Raw genomic sequence first — 24,551 nt, 5'->3', positions numbered from 1 at the left:
CCCCTTAACCCACCTATTTCTCGTTTCTCTCTAGAAGAGCGGGTGAAGACCTGGAGCGGAGCACTGACACCCCAACTGGGAAGACTTTTTAGTTGTTTTTGGCTCCCCCTACCCCTACCCCCACTCATTACAATTATTAAAGACCTTTTTTTGTTAACCACTACCTCAGTCTCACCGTGCTGGTTATTCTGGGCATCCGTCACTCAACCCCCCGTTGGCTGAGAGAGTTCACAGTACATAGAGCCTGTCTTAACAGAAATTGCAAAAATAAATATGACCGTGAACAGTCTTACTTATACACTCAAATCCGCATACACCACACAGTCCACAATCCCTCCATACATTTTTTTTTTAAAGTAGCAATGCTGTCATTATTATTATTCAATTTTTTGTTTTCTTTTCTGTTCGCTTGTTTTTTTTCAGTTTTTAAAAAGATGATTTTTACTTCTCTTGAGTGTTGATTTGCCTTTCGATGGATGATTCCTCATTTGCTTTTGTTATATTTTCCTTATAAAAATTTTTTAGGTAAAAAAAAAAAGCCAACACTGAATCTATAATTTTACACAACATAGAAGGTCCCTTAAAAATAAGAAACCTCAGTGTCCCTGTTCTTGCTGAAAGCATGCAACCATTTATGATGTCTACAACAATGACAATTTGATGATACTCGTAGAGCAACAGTAATACACAAAAAGCCAACCTTCATGCTGATGCCTGTGACACTCTGACCAGAGAAAGCTACTGTAACCCATCTAGTGACAAGTTATTACAAGGCTAGCTCTCAGAACTCTCAGAACGTTATAGCGTCATGTACTTGCTGTGCTTATTCTGTTATCGGCCTTTGTGAACAGCCCAAACGGTGGATTCTGGTTCAAGTGAGGAAGTGCCCATCAGACCAAAACTCAGTCATTTCCACAACTACATAAGTGTACTTATTCCTTAGTCATTGCAGCAGATATGGCTGTAAAGTAAAATGTTTTACAAATAATTCAGACAATGTTTGATCGATCAGAGAAACAGTTTTCATGTCTATATGAGCACACATACGGAATCACTGCCCATTCTTTCACTGCTCTGCCTCAGTTCCTGTAGATTTAGTGGCAAACCTGCAGTGATTAATGCACTTCAGACTGTGTTCTGCAGTGTACAGCTGCTTGGAGGCTTAAGGTAGTGAAGGGAAGTGTATGTTTCTGTATTTCTGTATGCACTCCTGGCCACTTCTGCCTAGGCCTGCAGCCTTGTCCCAGTCTCCACATTCCCAGTTACCGTGGCGATGAGGGAGAGGAGCGATGGAGAGCTACGGGGAGGATGGAATGCAGCTCAGGGCCGTCCCGAGTGCACTCCTGAGAGGACCCGAAACGCTCTGGCACCCACCATGGTGATATACCGCCCCCGTCCCAGGCACTATAGTGTGCTGTTGTGTTGTGTGCTGAGATGCCTAATTACTGATGTAACATGCGTGTGTGACCACAGACAGAGCCTTCATGCCTGTGAGATGTGACCATATGAGGTGTGATGCTTATAAACTACTATCAAGACTGAGATAACTTAGTGAGTCTTTGGAGAATGCCACTGCATGCTGTGTAGTGGGTATTTCCCTGGTGCATATTGTACTAAATTCTGTTACAGTGGGAACATGTCGTCTGACCTGATGATTTCCTGTCTGCCTCATGTGCCTGCTTTGAGTGGTTCCTATCAATTCAGAGATTATTTGGCATATTGTATGGTAGTTAGCATTTCTTATAGATGTGTCACGGGTTGCAGTGTGGTGGACCCAAATGCAGACTTGGACAATTGCATACCTTCAAAAGGTACACGATGCAGCAGGCAGTCTCATAGTCAGTTTGTGCAAAGATCAAAAACCAGAAAAATCCACCGGGGCAAAAGTACAGAATCGGAAGGCAACAGGAATCAGCAAAACAAAATCGGCAGGCAAAAAATGAGCGACCAGTTCGGCGCCAGAGTCGACCAACGCCTGTAGCCTGAGGGGTTGCTGGTCCTGAACCAGTGTGGCATCGAGCAGTGGGCCAGACTGGGCGGTAGGAGGGGAAGTGGTACGGCTCACCAGGGTCCCCACTCTAATATCTTTTGGCCGAATAGGACAGGAGGATAATACGTGACCGGCTGTGCCACAGTAAATGCGAAGTCCCGTCCTGATTCGCCGCATACGCTCCGTTTGCGTGAGGTGGGCTCTTCCGAGCTGCACTGGCTCCTCGCTGGGCGTGCGGTGTGCGGTTGGACTCGGGGGTACACTGATGCCGGGACCGGGACTGGAACTGAATTTCGCTGAAGGGCTCGCTGAGGGTTGGCGTCTGGCCGTCTGGCCGCTGAAGGGCTCGCTGAGGGTTGGCGTCTGGCCGTCTGGCCGCTGAAGGGCTCGCTGAGGGTTGGCGTCTGGCCGTCTGGCCGCTGAAGGGCTCGCTGAGGGTTGGCGTCTGGCCGTCTCTCTGCGGCGCTCACGGAGGCGGTTGTCCAGCTTGATGGCCAGCAGCGCGATCAGGGCATCGAGGTTGTCGGGATCGTCTCTTGCAGCCAGTTCATCCTTCAAAGCCTCGGACAAACCCGTCTCTGAAGACCCCCTGGAGCGCAGTGTCGTTCCATCCTGATTCCGCAGCAATAGTCCGGAACTCAGCTGAAAATGCCGCCGCGCTGCGCGTGCCCTGGCGCATCGACAGCAGGCGCTGATTATAGTCTCTCCCGCAAACGGGGCGATCAGAGACTTCTCGCATTTCTGCAACGAAACTGGAGCAGGTGAAGTTTGTAGGAGGTTGGCTCTCCCAAACTGCTGTGGCCCAGTCTAATGCAGATCCTTTCAGCAGCCCCACGATGCAAGAAATCTTTTTCCCATCGTTGTTGTAAGTGGTGGGTTGCTGGTTGAAGGTCGAGCGAACACTGCATTAGAAACGCCTTGCACTTCCCCAAGTCTCCAGCGTAGCGCTCCGGAGCAGGAATGTGCGGCTCCCTGGGCAGGAGGGCTGCGTGGGTGTAGAGCTGGACCGGGTCGGGAGGAGCCGTCGGGGCTTCGGGAGCGGGAGCCGGGAGGCGGGTGGTCAGCTGCTGCATCTGACCAGCGAGTGCTGTCAGCGAATACCGGATCTCACGGAGGGCTTGCTCGTGCCGTCCCACGAGTGCTGCCTTGGCTGGCGAGGGCGTTGCGCAGGTGCTCTGGGTCCGCTGGGTCCATACTGGCCAGATTGTTCTGTCACGGGTCGGGGTGTGGTGGACCCAAATGCAGACTTGTACAACTGAGTGTCGAAACTCCCGAAGGAGATGTTTAATTCAAAGGTACACAATACAGCAGGCAGTCTCGTAGTCAGTTTGTGCAAAGATCAAAAACCAGAAAAATCCACCGGGGCAAAAATCGAAGTCGTTAAACAGGCGGAGGTCAGAACAGGAAATCAGCAAAACAAAGTCGGCAGGCAAAAAATCGGTGGTCGGGTAAACAGGCAAGATCAAAACACGAGTCAGACTAACGAGAGGTAAACGCTGGAAAGGCACTGTAAACAGGAGGCACAATCTGGCAAGGAAGAACAGGGAAACAGAGAATATATACCAAAAGAACCAGGTGAGTGAAATGAGAGATAATTTAACGGAGTGTGAACATGCAAACAGGGAACAGGTGAATGAAATGAGTGATTAGCCAGTGCATGAGAATGCGGCCAGAACAGGTGAGAGTGATCAGCTGAGGGGAGAGAGAGAGAAAGAGAAAATCACGCCCATACTACAAAACTGAAACAAAGATTGTGCAGGAGAAAAGCAGATAGTCAACTGAAAAGTGAAGTGATGACAGAAACATAACAAGATGCTGGTAAGGTGTAATTTTATTGAAATTAGGCTTGGGGCTGCTGGATGGCTCATTTAGTTAAGGCCTCACGCTGAGGTGCATGGATGAGCCTCACGGCCTCGGGTCGAATCCGGACCGTGCCAGTGCCGACTGTGGCCGGTAGCTCCACAGGGCGATGCACGATTGGTGCCTGTGTTGCCCAGGGTATGGGAGGGTTCAGTCAGACAGGGATCTGCGTTTCATCGCTCTCTAGCGACCCCCCTTGGGCGCTCATATGACTGCATGTCAGAGCTGCTTATGAAAGGTCTTCCTCCGGCTTTTGTATTCTATTCCATTACAAAATATACATGCGCACAAGCTGAAATGTGGTAAATGTTTATTTTTCTCATCTAAGCAGAGTAAAATAATCCATTAATGTGTAGGCTTGTTATCATACCAAAGCTGATGGTACAATCTGGCAAGGAAGAACAGGGAAACAGAGAATATATACCAAAAGAACCAGGTGAGTGAAATGAGAGATAATTGAACGGAGCGTGAGCATGCAAACAGGGAACAGGTGAATGGAATGAGTGATTAGCCAGTGCATGAGAATGCGGCCAGAACAGGTGAGAGTGATCAGCTGAGGGGAGAGAGAGAGAAAGAGAAAACCACGCCCATACTACAAAACCGAAACAAAGATTGTGCAGGAGAAAAGCAGATAGTCAACTGAAAAGTGAAGTGACAACAGAAACATAACAAGATGCTGGTAAGGTGTAATTTTATTGAAATTAGGCTTGGGGCTGCTGGATGGCTCATTTAGTTAAGGCCCCACGCTGAGGTGCATGGATGAGCCTCACGGCCTCGGGTCGAATCCGGACCGTGCCAGTGCCGACTGTGGCTGGTAGCTCCACAGGGCGACGCACGATTGGTGCCTGTGTTGCCCAGGGTACGGGAGGGTTCAGTCAGACAGGGATCTGCGTTTCATCGCTCTCTAGCGACCCCCCTTGGGCGCTCATATGACTGCATGTCAGAGCTGCTTATGAAAGGTCTTCCTCCGGCATGAAAAACAGCTTTTGTGTTCTATTCCATTACAAAATATACATGCTCACAAGCTGAAATGTGGTAAATGTTTATTTTTCTCATCCAAGCAGAATAAAATAATCCATTAATGTGTAGGCTTGTTATCATACCAAAGCTGATTTTTTTTTAAAGGAAAGCCTTAAGACTAAACATAAGGTCATGTCATGGCTGTGGCTCTATCACATGAGTGTTTGCTGTAATTACAACAGGGAAAAAGTTACTCAGACGAGCTTGCTCCTGTTAAGATAATATACTCCATACTGGTGTGTGGCATTAGCAAACTTCTGAGAATTCCTCTGCAGGCTGTGTAGTGTGTGTCTCCCTGGTGCCCCTTATATTAAAGCCTGTTAAAGGAAACCTGTCTACCTTATGTACAGTGCCATGAAAAATATCTCCCCCCATCCTGATTTCCTATATTAGGGCCTAGTTTCAGATCTTTACAAAAAATGTTATATTAGACAGAGGGAACCGGAGTAAGCAGTCAACGTTTTAGAAACTCCCAACTTCTGCCTTGAGTCTCACCCTCTGGAGTTCAGTCCCTTGTAGTAGCGTCACAAGACCACCGGATGGCGGAAAGCATCCACTTTGTGTTTCCAGTATTCCAGTACAGCCCACAGGTCTGATAGCAAAAGTAAATACTCTGATATTTTCGACTATTTCAAGCTCCTGCCACGGCACATAATGGTTTTATTAAATTCCATTTAGCATGAGGATGGGGGTGTAATTTCAAAGAAACACTGCACTGGTTGATGCACTGAAGATGCTCATTTTTATTGTACACACAGAGCACGTACACAGCGCATCAATACACACAGACGCACGCACATGCACAACATGCACACACACGCACACAAACACACACACAAACACATATACACCATGTTCACCTGATCATATAGATAGATGGTTTGATACTGTGGTTTGTGTCTTTGGAGGCCCTACTAGACTGAAGGCTCTTTTCTTTCTGGGGAGGCTACGCTCCTTCGGTGTGTGTAGCAGGATGCTGGCCATGTTCTACCAGATCATTGTGGCCGGTGTCCTGTTCTACACCTGTGTGTGCTGGGCTGGGAGCCTCTACTCCAGGAACACAAAGAGGCTCAAACTGATCCAGAAGGCCAGCTGCCACCCTCTGCTGTTGTTTTGGGTGCAGTGGGTGTTTGCCGACTCTCCCCCCCCCTCTGCGCCAGCCCCCCTTCTCTGCTTCCTCGGCCAGCCCTCCAGCTGCCCTCCTCAGCCTTGCCCCTGCCATGCTTGTGTTCTCCAGAAGGTAGAGCACTGACTGGCGGGTGAACCCCCAGCGTCCCACCTCCACTGGATATACTGTCGCTCTCTAACCAGCCTCCTTACACTCCTTACACTCTCACACTCCGCTGCCAGGTCGGAGTACTTCAAGCGTTTCCGCTCATAGGCTGCATCTGCCCCCTCCTCCCATGGGAGGGTGAGCTCCATAAGGAGCACCACCTTCACCCGAGAGGACCACGTCTCCATATAAGGAGCACCACCTTCGCCTGAGTAGAACATGTCTCCATATAAGGAGCACCACCTTCGCCCGAGTGGACCATGTCTCCATATAAGGAGCACCACCTTCGCCCGAGTGGACCACATCTCCATATAAGGAGCACCACCTTCGCCCGAGTGGACCATGTCTCCATGTTAGGCCACAGGAACGCTGTGCTGATTTCATTTGGGAAATGGAGCTGTGGATTGAGATCTACACGCATGCTCCACCCTCTGCCTGGAACCAGGGCTCTACTCCCACCTTTGTGTCCTACGGTCCCCTCCTCCTCTGCTTGCCTCACAAAGTGGGTTTGATGCTCTTTCACAGGAGAGGCATCTCTGTTTGCCTCCTGTCTGCTGGTCTCTAGTAATTCCAGAAGCTTCCGCAGCAGCTGGTCATACCTCCATCTGTAGCACCCCTGTGCTGGAGCCGTCTCACAGCCTGACAGAACGTGCCGGAGGCCTGCTCTGTGTCCCTGTGCTGGAGGCCTGCTCTGTGTCCCTGTGCTGGAGGCCTGCTCTGTGTCCCTGTGCTGGAGGCCTGCTCTGTGTCCCTGTGCTGGAGGCCTGCTCTGTGTCCCTGTGCTGGAGCCGTCTCACAGCCTGACAGACCTGCTCTGTGTCCCTGTGCCGGAGGCCTGCTCTGTGTCCCTGTGCTGGAGGCCTGCTCTGTGTCCCTGTGCTGGAGGCCTGCTCTGTGTCCCTGTGCTGGAGCCGTCTCACAGTCTGACAGAACGTGCCGGAGGCCTCGTTTGGGTGCAGCACAGAGCGGACGGTCTCATCCGCACCAAACCATTAGCGCACGTTCTGAGGAGAAGGCAGGGTGTCATAATTGGCCCTGATCAGGAAGCTAAGCCTGGCTTGTGGTATCTTCCACCAGTCTGACCCACTGAGCGATCGGTCCTCCACACTTTCCCACGCTGTCCATCCTCCCAGACCACCTTAGCAAACTGCTAAAACCTGCTACCTCTCCTGCGCCATCCATGGTGGGATGACCCAGAGTCTTTTGTGCCTCTCTGTTTCCCTGCTGGGGGGGTTGTACCCCTCTGTTTCCCTGCTGGGGGGTTGTGCCCCTCTGTTTCCCTGCTGGGGGGTGTGCCCCTCTGTTTCCCTGCTGGGGGGGTTGTGCCCCTCTGCTTCCCTGCTGGGGGGGTTGTGCCCCTCTGTTTCCCAGCTGGGGGGAAGCAGTCAGGTAGAAGCAAACTGCAAACATAGAATGCATATCAGGCCACTGCTATATGTACCACAATTAAACCATCAGTGAAAGCCCAGGATATACTGGTATATTTATAAATCAATGACAAAGTATGTTCTACAGCATACCCAGCAATTTACCCACCCAGATATCATTTCTGATTAACAATGTTGTACATTTTCAGCTCTCATAAAATGCCAGTAGTACAGATTCTGATGTAGTCAGCTGAAAGGAACTTCTTAGTTTACAAAGGAGATGGTACAGTAGAATGGGCACATCCAATTTGTTCAGGTGCAGGGCATAAACAATATGTAGAGTTAAAAAAATGTCTGATGTTTGAACAGACTAGGCAGAATTTGTGTCATTCCAAACAGATTGGAGTATGGGTTTAACATCAGCATGCCTTTGGAGCTGAGTGAGTACGTTTAACATGGTCGGTGAAAATAGCGGCGATATGTGTTATTCAACTAATCATTTAAACAGAAACATTTACACTCTAGACATTTGACACGTAAACAGTAAAAATAACACATACAAATGCAACATTACAAACTTGCACCAGCAGGCCTTATCTGATAGAAGAAAAATAATCACATTATCAGAACAGACAGAACAGTCATTGCCACACGAATACCTAACACAAACGCAATTTTCCCCCATGTGGAATAAGCCGGCAGAGTTGCGCGGTCTCTAATAAAAATGATTAGCATGGCTTACAGGCTCGTCACGGAACAGAAATAATATAAAATGACACCAACACAACAATCCTGTAATGTAATTACAGTATCACATCTTGCAATAAATTATTGACTCATCAATGTTCAGTCCAAAAGCTCTTATTAGATGCCACTGTTGACATTTTAAAGTTTGGCCTTACAATCCTTCCAGCTTCTCCCATTGTTATGCTTGGATTTATGACATGGTCAATCACTGTGGCTCTAAATTCATTCAATACAGCAGCATTTCTTCTACCTGCTTGACCACAACCTCAGCCACAGCCTCAGCCACGACCCGTCCATCAGTACCAACTGCATTGGGCTGCTCCATGTTGTCAGACACTGCTGAATGTAGTGCTGTAAAACTGCCTTTTATGTTGGGATTACCAATCGTGCTGCAATGCGACTCACCTGGGCAATGTTGCTGGAAGTGATGAGACAGAATTGCAAACATCTTGACTTCATTTCACAATCTGCACGTCTAGCAATAAGCATTGGAACATTGTACTAATACGAGACGACTGTATTGTGAAAACTGAGTGTGATTTATAGTTGTGCACTTTGTGGGTAGGTACTACAATTAGTGTCTTAGGGTAAGAATTTTGCCAGTCAGTTTGGCAAATTGAGTTTTCCACATTGAGCCAAAGCAATGATAACATACTGTAATGCATTTGTAATGTGTGACTGCAGATATCAGAAATGCATCTGAAAAAATGAGAAAAACTGTAGGGTCAAAGGAACATCTCAGAGACTGGATGTCATGCAAACCACACTTCTGCCCTGGTTTTGGCTTAGTGGTCTAATTCATTCAACTGATGTGCAGCAGATCCAGGTTCAAACCTACAGGAAAACCATTTCTTTGAGAGTTATCATATATATTCCAGCTCAATAGACAAGCAGTGACTTTTCAAAATGTATTGAGTTGTGGTTACACTACAGTAACAGAAGCAAGCATTCATCAGACACTACACAACTTCTCTTATAATGGATTTTATTTCCACTACTGTAGATGAATGTCATTGCTTCAACTGCAGATTTTAGCCCCATGCTGATCTACTCATATTGAGCCCAAACATAATCCCATTCAGAATATGAAATAAGTACTACTGTGTCACAGGAGTTCAATACATCACACAATAATAAATCACAACAGCAAAACATTTGATATTAATTCAGGTTTAATCATTGCATATTATTGTCTGAAAATACAGAAAATTAAAGCAAAAAAAAAACAATCCTAACAGAATTAATAAGGAAACTCAATCCATCATTGTTTACAGTAATGAAAGGAAATAAGTACACTGCAGTGATCATTCTGCGTTCTCCCTATCAGCTGCATTTGCCAACAGACATTTGCACATTGGAAATCTTGGGAAAATGAATGAAAGCAACTGTAAAAACTAATAAAATGCACATTTAAGTGGAGCCACTGGCTTCTTTTAAAAAAGATGCAGGATACAGGAGACAGAATTATTACTTCAAAAACATTTTACCCTACCATCTTTTGGCATTATTACTCTCAATGTTATATTAGTGTTTTAATAATCAAAAGTACATAAACACACCTTGAACATTTGCAATATAAATGTATTAAAATTAGGGCTGTCAATGGATTAAAATATTTAATCACGATTAATCACATGATTGTCCATAGTTAATCGTGATTAATCGCAAATTAATCACACATTTTTTATCTGTTCAAAATGTAGCTTAAAGGGATATTTTTCAAGTGTTTAATACTCTTATCAACACGGGAGTGGACAAATATGCTTGCTTTATGCAAATGAATGTTTATTTATTATTGGAAATCAATTAACAGCCCAAAACAATGACTAAAATTGTCCAGAAACTCTCAAAGGCACTGTATTTAGCATAACAAAATATGCTTAAATTATAACATGGCAAACTAAAAGCCCAACAGGCAACAACCGATGGGCATATTGACCTGCTAGATTTAACATTACTTAGTAATATGAGTAGTCACACAATGTAGTGTGTCCAACTTTAAGTTTATAAATGTTCACTAAAACATCCCGTTTTTAAGCATTGACACAAAATGATGGACCTCAATGCATCACAACAACAGACACATTGTACAACAGGTACATTGGTCAGCTAAATTTTCCATTACTCAAAGATCATTCCCTGGATCCCTCGCACTTCTAAAGCAAATCACACAACGTAATTGTGTCCAACCTCACATGGGGAAAATAAAGGCTCACAAAAACATCCCCTTCTACTATATGGGATCAAAACAGGATGATACAAAATAAAACAAACAGTAAATAAAGTGAGCAGGAAACAGTGGAAAGGGAGTATAATACAGAACTAGGACTCAAACTAGGATATTGCAATTAGGCTATACTTCCATTTCTTTGGATACAACAGGTAGGCTACTTCTATTTCTTTGCACCGAGCCAGTTGCTTAAACAGACAAGTCTGTTTACATTGTCGGACGACAGGGCAGCTCCCTTCTTCTGAACAATATGCCCAGACAATGAAAAACTACGTTCACGCTGTTTTACTCGGGAAAAAATGGATTCCCACAGAAAACGCTGCTTTATTTTATTGTTAAGGAGTATATTAAATGAGTAAATAGAGTGAAACCGTGAAACTAGTTAGGCTGCAGTAGTACTGAAATGTAAATATGGCATCACTGTCAGGTGTTTCGTTATATCATTTGCAGCATTCATTTCTGAGCAAAATTACGTTTTCTAGCTAAGCTGGTTAGCGAAAAAAGTTGCTGATGGATATCGTAACTTTTAAATTTCATATATTGCTATAATGAATGGGAAACATAAACGATACTAACGCATACCACATAATCACACACCCAAATGAAAGTGCATGAAAAGCCTAAATACACCATTTTTCTTTCTTACCACGAACGTGCGTTAAAAAAATTTGTGGCGTTAAAACGTATTTGCGTTAACGCGTTATTAACGCGTTGACTTTGACAGCCCTAATTAAAATGTAAAAAAAATCACATTTAGACAGCAAGTGCTTAACGTGAACCTGCTAAAAGATCATACTCTTATGTACAGGGTTTAAGCTGTACTGAGGTTAATATTGGGCACAGCTGAAATTGCACTGGTAACGCATTGGTCAAGGAAGGTTGCAAGTGTGTCGACGTGTGTGGGTGATTGGGTGAGAGTGTGTTTTGTGTGCGTGAATATGTGAATGTGTGTGTATGCATGCGTACGTTTGTGGGAGTGACTGTGGATGTGAACATATGTGTATGTATGTGTGTGAGAGCATGAGTATGAGTGTGCCCGGGTTGTGTGTGTGTATGGGTAAGAGGATGTGTGTGTGTGTGTGTGTGTGTGTGTGTGCACGTGCATGTGCATGAATGTATGTGTGTGTGCATGAGTGAGAGTATGATTGAGTGCATGAGTATGTGTGTGTGTGCACACGGGTGCGTGTGTGTAGGGTAAGAGAATGTGTCTGTGTGTGTGCACGCAAGTATGTGTGTGTGCATATGTGAGAGTATGACTGAGTGCATGAGTATGTGTGTGTGTGCACACAGGTGCGTGTGTGTATGGGTAAGAGAAAGTGTGTGTGCGTGCGTCTGTGTGAATGTGTATGTGACTGTGTATTTGAGTGTGTGTGCGTGCAAGAGAATGAGTGTATGTATGTGTGTGTGTGTGTGTGTGTGTGCATGAGAGTGCCTTTGTGAATGTGTGTGTGTTTATACGTGTGTGTGTGTGTCTGTATGGGTATGAGAATGTTTGTGTATACATGTGTATATGGCGTGTGCACGCATATATGTGTGTGCATGAGTATGTGCGTGTGTGCGTATGGGTAAGAGAATGTGTGTATTTATACATGTGTGTGCGTGCGTGCGTATGGGAATGAGAATGTGTGTGTGTTGACACATGTTTGTGTTTGTGCGTGAGTACATGAGTGTGTGTGTGTTTGCGAATGTGTGTGTCTGTATACTGTATGTGAGTGTGTGAGTGAGAAAAAGAGTATGTGTGTGTGTGTGCATACGGGTATGAGCGTGTGTATGTTTGCATGCACGTGTGTGTGCGTGAGATTGTTTGTGTCTGTGCGTAGGTGTGTGAGTGCGTGTGTGTGTGGGCCTAGGTGCATATGAGTGTGTGTATATATATGTGTGACTGTGTGATTGAGTGTGTGTGTATGTGTATATGAGTGTGTATGTATATAAGTGTGTGTGTGCACATATGTGTATGTGTGTGTGTGTGTGTGTGTAGGTGTGGGTGTGTGAGGGTCTAGGTGTATATGAGTGTGTGTGTATGTGTGTGTGTGTGTGTGTGTGTGTGTGTGTGTGTGTGTGTGATTGAGTGTGTGTGTATATATATATGTGTGTGTGTGTGTGTAGGTGTGTGTGCACATGTGTATGTGTGTATGCGTGTGTGTGCGCGCGCGCATGTGTGTGTCTCTACTCCAGTTAGCAGAGGGACACTGAGGAGTGTGTGTGTTGACACATGTTTGTGTCTCTGCACGCATGTATGTGTGTGTGCGTGAGTGCATGGGTTTGTGTGTGTGCGCGTGCATTTGTGTGAATGTATGTGGATGTGAGTGTGTGTGTGTGTGTGTGTGTGTGTGTGTGAGAGAGAGGGTGTGTGTGAGTGACTGAGTATGAGAGAGAGAGTGTATGTGTTTGCATATGGTTATGAGCGTGTGTACGTATGCAAGTATGTGTGTGCACGCGAGAGTGCACTGGTGAATGTGTGTGTTCGTGTGTGCGAGAGATTGTGTGTGTGTGCATGTGTGTGATTGGGTGTGTGAGTGATTGGGTGTGAGAGAGTGTAAGTGTGTGAGTGTGTGTGCACGAGTGTGTGCGTGCGTAGGTGTGTGAGTGCGTGTGCATGAGTGTACATCAGTGTGTGTATTTGTGAGTGCGTGTGCATGAGTGTGAGAGAGCAAGGGTGTGTGTGAGAGTATGTGTGTGTGTGGGTGTGGGTGTGTGTGTCTATGTGTATATGAGTGTGTGTGGTGTGTGTGTGTGTGAGTGGGTATATGAATGTGGTGTGTGTGTGTGTGTGTGTACATGAGTGTATGTATTTGTGTGTGCGTGCATGCGTGCGAGTGTGTATGTGCACGTGTCTGTGTGTGTATGCGTGTGTGTGTGTGTGCATGTGCATATTTGTGTGCGCGCTCACATGCGTGTGTGTGTGTGTGTGTGTGTCTCTACTCCAGTTGGCAGAGGGACAATGAGGAGTTCCATAAGAAAAAACCAGCACAGAGGGGTTTGTGTTGAGTGAAGTGTGTGTGGAATCTGTGCAGGAGGGTCAGTGTGTCAGAGTCAGAGACACTGTAGAAGGACAGAGTGCCAGCCGGACGGTCCACACACACTCCTACCCTGAACACACACACTCCTTTACCAGCATCATCATCATCACACACTCCTGCTCTGCGGTAGGGGGAGGGGAGGGCAGGTATGTCTGTTTCGTTCTTATTGTGCAAGACAGAGTATCTGAGTTTATCAGAGTCACTGAGTTTAAAGCACCGGAGACTCCAGGAGTTTTTATTCTGTCCAAACTCACAGTCAGAACTCCCGTGCATCCTGCTGATTCCTTTATCTGTCACTGCTATATAAACCTCTCCCCCCTCAGACACACTGCACTCAGCCTCCCAGTAACAGCGCTCACACACACTCTCTCTGCACACAACCTGGAGATGGAACTCAAATCTCTCTGGATGATCAGGATATGGCTCCACTCTCCCCAGTGTGTGTGTCACCTTCCTGTTCCCCTCAGACAGAGACAGCTCTCTGTTCGCTGTGTTTGGATCCAGTGTGAGCTGACAGCCGTCTGCACACCAGAGACATCAATGAGATTAAATATCATTAATTATCACTATTAATATTCACATTATTATGTGTGTGAGAGAGAAAGGACTGTCATAGTACCTCTGTATGTGTGTTTGTGTACATGTGTGTTTCTGTTTGTGTGTTTATGTGTGTAAGAGAGACGTCTCTCTCACACACACACACACACACACACAGCAGAGTGTGTATCTATGGAAAGTGTTCTGTGTCGATACAGACTCACATTTCCTGGGTCCTGGATTGGCCCTGTTCTCTCCTCCATGGTCCACACTGTAAGAACAGCAGAACAGAATTCTGAATTTTAACCATCCTTTATTTCCACTCTTAACACACCAATGACATCACATATATAAAAACAAAGGCACAATAAAACACAAAACCACGATCATATGAAAAAAACACAAATCTGTCAGAAAGGAAACTTATTCCATTCACTCACCCTGTTCCATGTGCAAAAATAGCTCCCCTCCCTCCACTGAACATAAAACACCCTTATAACACACACACTCTGAAACACACTTGCTTTGCTTTGTAATACTGCAACTCCACCATCACTGTGTCCCTGATCAAACCCCTAACTACAACAACCACATTTTATTTACTGCAGTGATCCCGTGCAGCACCCTCCACAGGAGATCCCCAACTCTCTTGAGTAACGCTGGTTTGTACAGTGCCCTCTATGCCCCCGCCCCCCCAACTCCTTTTGTGTGTGTGTGTGGGAGGTGCACTATGGAAACTCTCTGTATTTACAGCAGTGTGAGTGTGTCCAGTTTAGCAGCAAACTCACTCCTGAGTCTCCTGGGTGATTGTATCTCAGGTCCAGCTCTCTCAGGTGTGTGTGTGTGAGGTGCAGTGTGTAAACTCTCTGTACTTACAGCAGTGTGAGTGTGTCCAGTTTAGCAGCAGACAGCGCTCTCACTCCTGAGTCTCCTGGGTGATTGTATCTCAGGTCCAGCTCTCTCAGGTGTGAGGGGTTTGAACACAGAGCTGAAGCCAGAGAATCACAGCCTCTCTGTGTGACTCTACAGCCTGACAGCCTGCAGAGAGGACACACACACCTTACATGCATTAATATAAACTAACAGGGCTGTGTGTGTCAAACACATAGCAGTGTGTTACACACCTTACACACATTAATATAAACTAACAGGGCTGTGTGTCAAACACATAGCAGTGTGTTACACACCTTACACACATTAATATAAACTAACAGGGCTGTGTGTATCAAACACATAGCAGTGTGTTACACACCTTACACACATTAATATAAACTAACAGGGCTGTGTGTGTCAAACACATAGCAGTGTGTTACACACCTTACACACATTAATATAAACTAACAGGGCTGTGTGTGTCAAACACATAGCAGTGTGTTACACACCTTACAGCACATTAATATAAACTAACGGCTGTGTGTGTTGCACCCTTTCTACAGCTCAATATAAAATAACAGGGCTCTGGAATTAATCATGACTATTTAAGAAAATGACCAGTTAAACTAAATTTGAACAGATTCAATTAATTTTCATAATTTTGAAGAATGTATGAATAGAAACGATTTGACGCTTCTCAAAAATATGTTTTTTCCAACTGATGTCAGATTTAAAATGTGTTTCTACCAAGAGGAAGAACAGGAAAATGTTGCTTTATTTCTGTGAAGAAAAATAACTCTCTTGTCTATTTTAACATTAAAAACATTAGTAACATCAGTGCTGTATTGTGTCACATTGGAACCCTTTTTGATTGAAGGGGTTTGTGTTTGTACTCACCCCAGTCTCTGCACTTTACAGTGTGGGTCCTCCAGTCCAGCAGAGAGTGCTCTCACTCCTGAATCCTGCAGCTCATTGTCTCTGAGCTCCAGATCTCTCAGCTCTGAGTGAGGAGAGCGCAGGACTGAGGCCAGAACATCACAGCAGCCCTCTGTGGGATTACACCAACCCAGCCTGTGGAGAGACCACACACACACACACAAACATGCACACGTACACACACACACACACACACAACACACATGCGCACACACACACACACACACACACACACACAACCACACGCACACGGACATACACACACCACACATATAACACACATACGTATATACACACACACACGCACAACACACAAACAGACACACACAAACACACACACACAACACATAAACATGCACACACGCATAAGTATAACACATGCATAACACACATACGTATACACACACACACACACACAAATATGCACACGTATACACACACACACACACACACAACCGCACACAACACACATGCGCACACAGACAGACACACAGACACATGTGCACACACACAGACACACACACACACACACAAACACACACACACAATTGAAATTCACTGCTGATTGTTACACTGTGCACCTTGGCAGCAGATAAATGTGGAATTGCCTATTTGTACAGTACGTGCATTCCTGGGATGTACACAGTACACACAAAAACAGGAAGAGTTTATATTAATTACGTTCATAAAGTATTCTGACTAATCCACAAAAAAAAGGTTATCACTTTGCTCAATTAACAAAAAATCACTAAAAATAAGGAGCAAATTCAACTCAAGGTCGGGGGCCTCCTGCAAGGATTTCATTAACAAAACTGTTCCATGTTGCGATGATATCACATGGGACACAACATGATTGCAAACATATTTCATTTGCAAACACAAGAAACAGTACTAGGATGATCACTATGGTGTACTTTACCTCACCTTCAGTCTACAAACATCTTTATATTTTAAAAACATTCAATCTTCATCTAATAATGTAACCAAGGCGACAAATGAAATACACAGCAGTGCCATCTACTGGCTGCAGAGAAACACCACAACTGATTATTGCCATTGACTGGTACTGCAAGTATTTGGAGGACCAAAAATGTAAAAATAATAAATAAATAAATGACTCAATAAATGAATTAATGTATAAATAAATAAATACAAAAGCAAGAAAATGTAAAAATAAATGAATGTACACAGAAATAAATTAATAGACAAAATCTGACAAATGGGTATTTGCATTTATTTCCATATTTATTTTTTGATTTTCATTTCTGCGGATGTTCATTTCCATATTTATTTATTGCTTGATTCATTTATTTCTGTATATATTTATTTCCTTATTTATGTTTTGATTAATTTATCCCTGTACATATATATTTCTGAATTTTATCTGTATTTCTTCATACATATGATAATGACAGGGCTGTCAATGAAAATATGTCATAGTGTCACAATATTTCCATTTGTTGATCGTACCAGAGTACGTAGATTCACTGTACATGCCTTGCTTCAACACTGGTTGCTTTTTACCACATTTACGTTAGTAGGGCAGAGCAGGGAAAAATGTAACACAGATTGTTTTTTTGGTTGGGTGGTGCAGCTTGAGTGATGTATTTCAGGATAAACACTCAGAATGACCCTTGCTTTCTCTCCAACGAAAGGTAAGGGATTTTGATAAACATTTTGGGAGAAATTGCCAAATAAAAGTTTGTTTTGGTGATATGTAAGCACATTGTTTTACCATAAGTATTTTTTGGGTGCTGTAATGTGTGTGCATATCAAAGGATCCAAATGTATGTAATCGTAAACAGTCTTTTCGTGACTAACAGATTGCATATTTTTGATAGAGCAATCAGCTCCACCTGCAGGATTAAGACGCAGACTCACAGAGCAAGGGAACATAACAGGATTGAAAAGGGAAGACATTCAACGGGAACTGCAGAATAATGATATGATAATGTTAACTTGAGAAGGGAAAATAACACAGGGACCACATAAAAGAGTTCATGATAAACTTTACTTTGGAGCTTAAAGAACTGTGGCATACATACTGAGGCTGCACTCAATCTCCTGAACAAGCTACCTCACTACCTCACTGACGTCTTACATTGCTTGGTATATCCTGTTTCGAAAAGCCTAGGGCTCCACCTAGTGGATAACCTGACTGCACTACAAATGTACAGTATTGTGATAAGTTTTCACCAGTTGGCAATAGGCTATGAAAAACATTTAAATGTAATCAATAGATAGATTAGGAACAGTGTTTGTATCCTAAAACATCAAACTGTATTGAGTTACCTTACATTGTGTGAACCTTTAAAGGTATTAAAACTTAGGTTAGCTCACCATGTTAGTTGTTGAATGGCATGTCCCAGAAATTCCATTATGGTATGAAATAATAATTAGGATGTAGGTGTGAATGGTTTGTATTAAAAATGATTAATCTAGTTCTAGTTATATTTTCAGAATTGAGCCAAATAGGAAAACTGTTGTTTCCTATACAGGCAAGAGATAGCCAGAGGCTTGAGCCTGGCTGACCTAGCTGAAAATGCTAGTCCTCATTATGTGCTCTTTTGTGTGGATGCTTTGACAGTTTGTTCCAGGTAGCTGCATCACAGAGACTGACCCTGTAGTGTTCAGCCATTTGGAGGAAGTGGCTCTTCGCCTGAATGTTTCACTCCATAATTCAGATTACGCCAGATCAATTGGATGCCCTTCTCACATACTGCCTGAGGAAGCACTGGAGAGTTATTTATTAGTTGGTTTGTCTGTTCGTCATGTTGCAGCACAATTAATTAACAATGAATCCCTTGCATGTCCACTTCCCATGAGTTCTCAATAGGATGCTTAGCAGGGTGATCTACACTAGATCCTTTAAACTTAATCCAGTTATGCAAAGCAAGTTTTATCCATCTATGCTTCAGTGGTGTTTCTCCCATCTCATTAGTAATGCATTAATTGGTGTTGTTCTGAGTGCCACACAGAATATCCTCAAAGCTGTTGCCTGTTTAACATGTGATGCCAGGAAGGGAATTGGGGTGCTGTCCACCAGGGGGCAGCATCGGCCCTACAGAGAGGTATTGCTGCAGCTGTGGTTCATTGCAATCAAATCAGTTGTGGCCCATTACCTAACCATGGGCTCTAGCTTCCAGGCCTAGGGGAGAGTGCTTTTAGATGGTGTTTGAGAGCTGGGTTATGGACAGTATGGTGGGTTGGTGCCAGTTTTGTTTGGAGCAGCTAAAGGTGCATATAATGACCTTGTGCTCTATATAGCAGTGAGGAGTCTCCTTGTGTTCCTGCTATATAATGACCCTGTGCTCTATATAGCACAGTGAGGAGTCTCCTTGTGTTCCTGCTATATAATGACCCTGTGCTCTATATAGCAGTGAGGAGTCTCCTTGTGTTCCTGCTATATAATGACCCTGTGCTCTATATAGCAGTGAGGAGTCTCCTTGTGTTCCTGCTATATAATGACCCTGTGCTCTATATAGCAGTGAGGAGTCTCCTTGTGTTCCTGCTATATAATGACCCTGTGCTCTATATAGCACAGTAGTGGATTCTCCTTGTGTTCCTGCTATATAATGACCCTGTGCTCTATATAGCAGTGAGGAGTCTCCTTGTGTTTCTGCTATATAATGACCCTGTGCAACCTCTGCCTAGCAAGATAAGTAAAGCCAACTGCTGTAGAATTTAAATGTTCTGAAATCCAGACTTTAGCTTTGGATTGGAACCACAGAAGAGTGACAAAACTAAGTGATGTAACATTGCACCTAAACAGCAGTTTGCATGTTGATCAGATTGACACTCTTCCCGAAGATGTACACACATACCCTATCGACCAATAGTTGATTTTACCAACAGTAATAATATCTGATTTTATGCTCAATATCTTCAGAAACGCCACAACCCTGTAGCACACACAGGTGTGTAATGTGAAGGAGTACAACTCATCTTCATCACAAGGTCAGCATGAGAAAGAGAGTGGGGTATAAGTTAGAGCTGCCGCGGTATTGATTTATATCCTTACCGCAAAAATTAGCGAAGCCATTCAAACCGTTGTGGTAACCGCCATAAAAAAATAATAATTTAAACCTCCGGGCTACGATTTAGTTTTTTACTTTCAAGTACATTTCTGGAATGGCTGTTTCCGAAAAATAGGTTCTGCCCGGCAGTTCATACTGCTTGTCGAAGGACTGAAGCATAGCTCGGAATGATGGCTTTCCTACAGTCCGGAAGGGCACCATCTCCACAACCAAATACTTTGTTATAGTTGTTGTAAGTGCTCGCCACTTGTTGCTGTCCCGGTTGTATTTAGTCACTCTGAGACTCCTAACTGACGTAGTGCTGAGCCGGTACCTCCCGAGGTAGATGGGGTGCCTTTCATTGCATCGTATAACGGACGATGAGTGGTCCTAAGAGGCGATGCTAGATTTGTCGTGTTTCCTCGCATGACGTTGATTTTCTTGCTGCAAATGGAGCACACTGCCTCATCCAAATTCTTTGGCTTTCCATCTTCATCGGGCTCAAAGCCAAAATGTTCCCAAGTAACATTGAGTTTCGCTACAAGATCCATGTTTTTAGCCTAATTTGAAGCGAAAACTTTCTGTAGCCAACAGTTTCAAAGCACGTTCTGGGTGACATGTTCTCCGATCAGAACGTTAACTGCGCAACTGTGAGTGAAAACACATGGAGTGAAGAAAATAGGCTACACAATTATAATTATAATTATTTTAAAAATTGCATTGCATTTATTTCAGATCACTTTACAAGTAAAATTGGAACATAAACAATTGGCCTAAAATAAACGGGAAAAAAACAAAACCCAGCGGTGAAGCGGTGATCAGCTTGACTCTGCGGTGGACGTGACGTGATTGCGTTACCACGGTAATGCAGTAACCGCGGCAGCTCTAGTTTGCCGGCCACTGACCTGTGTTCAAAGCCTCTCTAACTACTCTGAGAACACTGTCCTCTAGCTGCGCTTTTCGCAGGTCTTCTCGGGTGAACTGTTCTAGCTGACCCAAATTGAGATGAGTTGCAAAAGCATACAGCTCAGGAACACCTTCTGCTGGAACACCTAGTTTGTCTGCCAAGTGCACATCACCCTGTGAAAGGTTTCTCCACGTCTCAGTGTCCAGTTTCTGGAAAGCAAATCAGCCTCAACATTGACCTTCTCAGGGCGATATTTTACTTCAAAATCGTATGTGGCTAGGGCAGCAAGCCACCTATGCCCTGTAGCATTAAGTTTCCCTGTCGTCAACACGTGATTGCGTTTCCGCGGTAATGCAGTAACCGCGGTAGCTCTAGTGTAAGTATGGATTTCATTAGAGTGCAGAGCAGGTAGTGAATAATGGGGATGGATGAAGACTGCAATATGTGACAGAAGTGAATCCAGAAGTCGGTGGAAACCTGGCAAATGAAACTCAATACAGCTCAATGTAAAGTTCTACATGTGGGAAATAATAACACAAGGCTAGATTACTTTATGGGAGGAACGACTTTGGAATGTGCTCAATTTTAGGAGTAATAGTTGATCAAAACATTTCAGGTTCTAGGCATTGTGCTGTTGCAGTAAAAAAGCCAACAGGATGCTGGGATAGTAGTGAGTATAAATCAAGGCTCCAAAGTGCGACCATTTTGGGTGCACATGCTACCAAAAATCTGTCAAGTGCGACTAAACATTTTCATTGGTCGCACCGGTGCGCCTGACATTAGGTCTGTCTCTCTGTGTGTGTAGCGTTATTTTTTCTTCCCACCCGCATTCTGCGATGACCCGCCCCTACTCTGCCTCAGATTGGCTCTGACCCTGATATTGGGATGGCAGGTATGCCATCCCGCCAAGTTACGCCTTGGCGGGGGCATGCTCCCATACCTATACAGCACCGAGAGTTTGACACTTTTCAGGGTTCTCCACAGAAATAACCACAACAGCCACAGACACTCAGCCCTTAAAAACATTAAATTCTGTGCATTCTGACCCCATTTCAACAGGCAGAATTCATAAACAACTTCACATGTCCACACAATAAAGCCCCAAACTAAGAGGATTTTGCGTTTTCTCCTTCTTCTTCTTTCTTCTTCTTCTTCTTCTTCTTCTTCTTCTCATTCTTATTTTTCCTGCCGCCTATCCCACTAACAACATGTCTCCCCATTGGACATTTCACTGACACCAGCCAAATCTTCACCTACATGACCCAATCAAAAATGCGCATACACACGCAAAATACCCATACCTTTTTACTCTGAAACATTTCCAGCTGTTTCCTTAAACAGCTAGTCCGCCTGTGGCCTAGTGGGCAAGGTTACTCTCTTGGGAACACGGGGTCGTAGGTTCAAGCCCATCTAGGAACACATTTCTTTAACCTGCTTCGACCCTCACTAATAATTGTCTACTACTTATCAATTATTGCTTTTGCACCATATCTACCCGCCGTTCACTGTTCAGTTATTAACCGGCTACAATATTGCTACGCCATATGCATTATGACTTACCGTCTGTACGTTCAGTTATTAACCGGCTACAATATTGCTAAGCCATATGGATTCAACGGGAGCTCTTCTGTGCTTACTGGCTTGTGTTCTTCTTTAAAACCACCGGCAGGTTTGCTAATGATATTTCACGCATTGCATAGCTATGGCATGGTGCTGCACTAACAAAGTCACAGACTGGTTAACCTCCGGTTTAAGGCTTGAATCCCGACTCGCCCTCAGGCAGATCATTTCCTCTTTTATACTAACGTTTTCTTACGCTTATATTTCCTTTACCAAAACTCACTCACGGCCACCCATATGCATTTCATGACGGCAAATGTATTCCTTTTATTAAAAAGTTACAGCAGTTCACCACTGTGCCATTTCTACTAACTATATTTCTTCACTTGGCTACCGTACAAAACCTTCATATCAGCAAATGCCACGTTTCTACATTCATGTTACCTCGCCCTGTTCTCTATCTAGCCACATAGGCTACAAACAATTACTACGTATGTACGTTCTGCAACTCCGCATTAAAACATTACATTTAAAATCATGATTCACTCATAAGTATAACTACTAGCACTGAACATGAGAAAAACACATTAATACAGTAGATTGCACACGTTATTTAACCCTCCACTTCAACAACTAACGTTAAATACAGACTGTTATATATACCGTTTGATAAGGAAACTAAGCTCGCTCATGGTCACTTCATTTACTTCGCACTATAGTCTGTGATCATGTCAACCTTCACCTACATGCCCATTCTGCTAAAAAAACATATTGTTTCAACTACGCAATTTCATCATTTCGCCTAATTTATCTCACACTTGTTATTTTCTCATATGCAAAGCCTGCTGGGACATATGCGTCCACTATCAACTTTTCCGGTTCTATCTTAACAAAACAGCAAAGAGGATTCCTACCTGCAGATAAGCCTATCAAAATGCCTTATAAACCTTACAAACACTAAAAGTGCATCTTCACGAAATAACAGACAACGGAGCAGGACAGAAGGGTACACAAGTTGCGACCTAGGCAGCTCTAATTCTACGGGCTTGCTGATTCTTTTGTCAATCAAGGCTCATTGGATTACATTACATTACATTACATTATAGGCATTTGGCAGATGCCCGTCAAATCCGTGAGTAGCCTACATAGCTACACTGGCCATATTTCACCTTTTCTGATGCGTTTACAATTACGCCACTGCACCATTTCTCACAGCCACAGTTTTACATATATAGAAAACCGAAACTGCTAAACGTACACGCTCATCAGACTGTACAAATTCACACAAGGATAGCCATAATCCACAACCGTTTCTTACAGGGTCACTTCGCATTTCTAGCTCTCGTAATAAAACGCTTTGCAAAAAGAAATGATATCTCATTAAAAACACGTTTTCAACGTACAAAAATGCCAAGTTACTCAAAAGTATTGATATCAAAATGACGCCAAGTTACGGTACTACAAACAATATAGGCTATCTTGCCTCACCAAAATTTAATAACATGTATTCCAAAGCAATGCTACCCAATATTTCCTCAATTCTTTCAAGTCACTTGGCCCTGTGTTTTGTAATCTTACCATATTACAATGTAATGCAAACGTTGTAACAGATCAAAGTGTCAAATATTTCGTATTGCCTCATGAAACACATTGAAATTCATGTAGAAAACTGCTGGTCAGTCACTACAGGAAGCATATTTCTCCAGAAAACATATGTTTATACTTGCTTCTGAACTGAATTTGACTAAATGTACAAGTGATTGTATATTTGCAACATACAATAAATACATGTAAAATACATATTGTACATACATACATAGAGAACTTCTTTATCCCCATGGGGACATTTCCCTCGCAGCATGTTACATTCACATTTACGAACAGACATTTATACCAAGAAACATACAATCATTCACGCAACAGAAAGGTTGGCCACCAAAATACATACATACCAATACAAATTGGACATATAGATGCCTATTCAATCAATCTTGACTGTGAGAAAGCCATCCACACATATGTTTGGCCTGTCCATGTACTGCACGCTTATATACACACAGGCCAAGTGACTTGAAAGAATTGAGGAAATATTGGGTAGCATTGCTTTGGAATACATGTTATTAAATTTTGGTGAGGCAAGATAGCCTATATTGTTTGTAGTACCGTAACTTGGCGTCATTTTGATATCAATACTTTTGAGTAACTTGGCATTTTT

The 24,551-nt window shown here is 43.8% G+C and overlaps 1 protein-coding gene and 3 long non-coding RNA genes across 7 annotated transcripts in view; 2 read left to right on the top strand and 2 right to left on the bottom strand.

Annotated features, from left to right (window-relative positions):
* LOC135245748 (uncharacterized) overlaps nucleotides 1-12,472 on the top strand; it is a 516,260-nt gene extending 503,788 nt beyond the window's left edge. Inside the window, exon 3 of the long non-coding RNA XR_010327371.1 lies at nucleotides 12,308-12,472. This is a non-coding gene — a long non-coding RNA (uncharacterized LOC135245748). The remainder of the gene's footprint in view (nucleotides 1-12,307) is intronic.
* The window catches only part of LOC135245709 (NACHT, LRR and PYD domains-containing protein 12-like), a 99,328-nt gene that overhangs the window by 13,628 nt on the left and 61,149 nt on the right, over nucleotides 1-24,551 (bottom strand). For all 4 annotated transcript variants that reach the window (XM_064318955.1, XM_064318957.1, XM_064318958.1 and 1 more), the window contains 2 exons: nucleotides 15,815-15,988; nucleotides 14,921-15,103 (listed from right to left, as the gene is read on the bottom strand). In XM_064318955.1, the coding sequence (XP_064175025.1) occupies nucleotides 14,921-15,103; nucleotides 15,815-15,988 (357 nt within the window). The remainder of the gene's footprint in view (nucleotides 1-14,920; nucleotides 15,104-15,814; nucleotides 15,989-24,551) is intronic.
* Nucleotides 11,417-12,112, top strand: LOC135245756 (uncharacterized). The gene is made up of 2 exons (XR_010327379.1): nucleotides 11,417-11,580; nucleotides 11,778-12,112. It is a non-coding gene; the product is annotated as an uncharacterized LOC135245756 (long non-coding RNA).
* Nucleotides 13,866-14,913, bottom strand: LOC135245775 (uncharacterized). Its single transcript, XR_010327398.1, has 3 exons — nucleotides 14,796-14,913; nucleotides 14,269-14,315; nucleotides 13,866-14,028 (listed from the first exon to the last, which is right to left on the bottom strand). It is a non-coding gene; the product is annotated as an uncharacterized LOC135245775 (long non-coding RNA).

This window comes from Anguilla rostrata, chromosome 19 (genome assembly GCF_018555375.3).
Source record: "Anguilla rostrata isolate EN2019 chromosome 19, ASM1855537v3, whole genome shotgun sequence".
In the NCBI taxonomy this organism is placed as follows: Eukaryota; Metazoa; Chordata; class Actinopteri; order Anguilliformes; family Anguillidae; genus Anguilla; species Anguilla rostrata.
The sequence above is the reverse complement of the archived record's forward strand: the minus strand, read 5'-3'. Positions and strand labels throughout refer to the sequence as shown.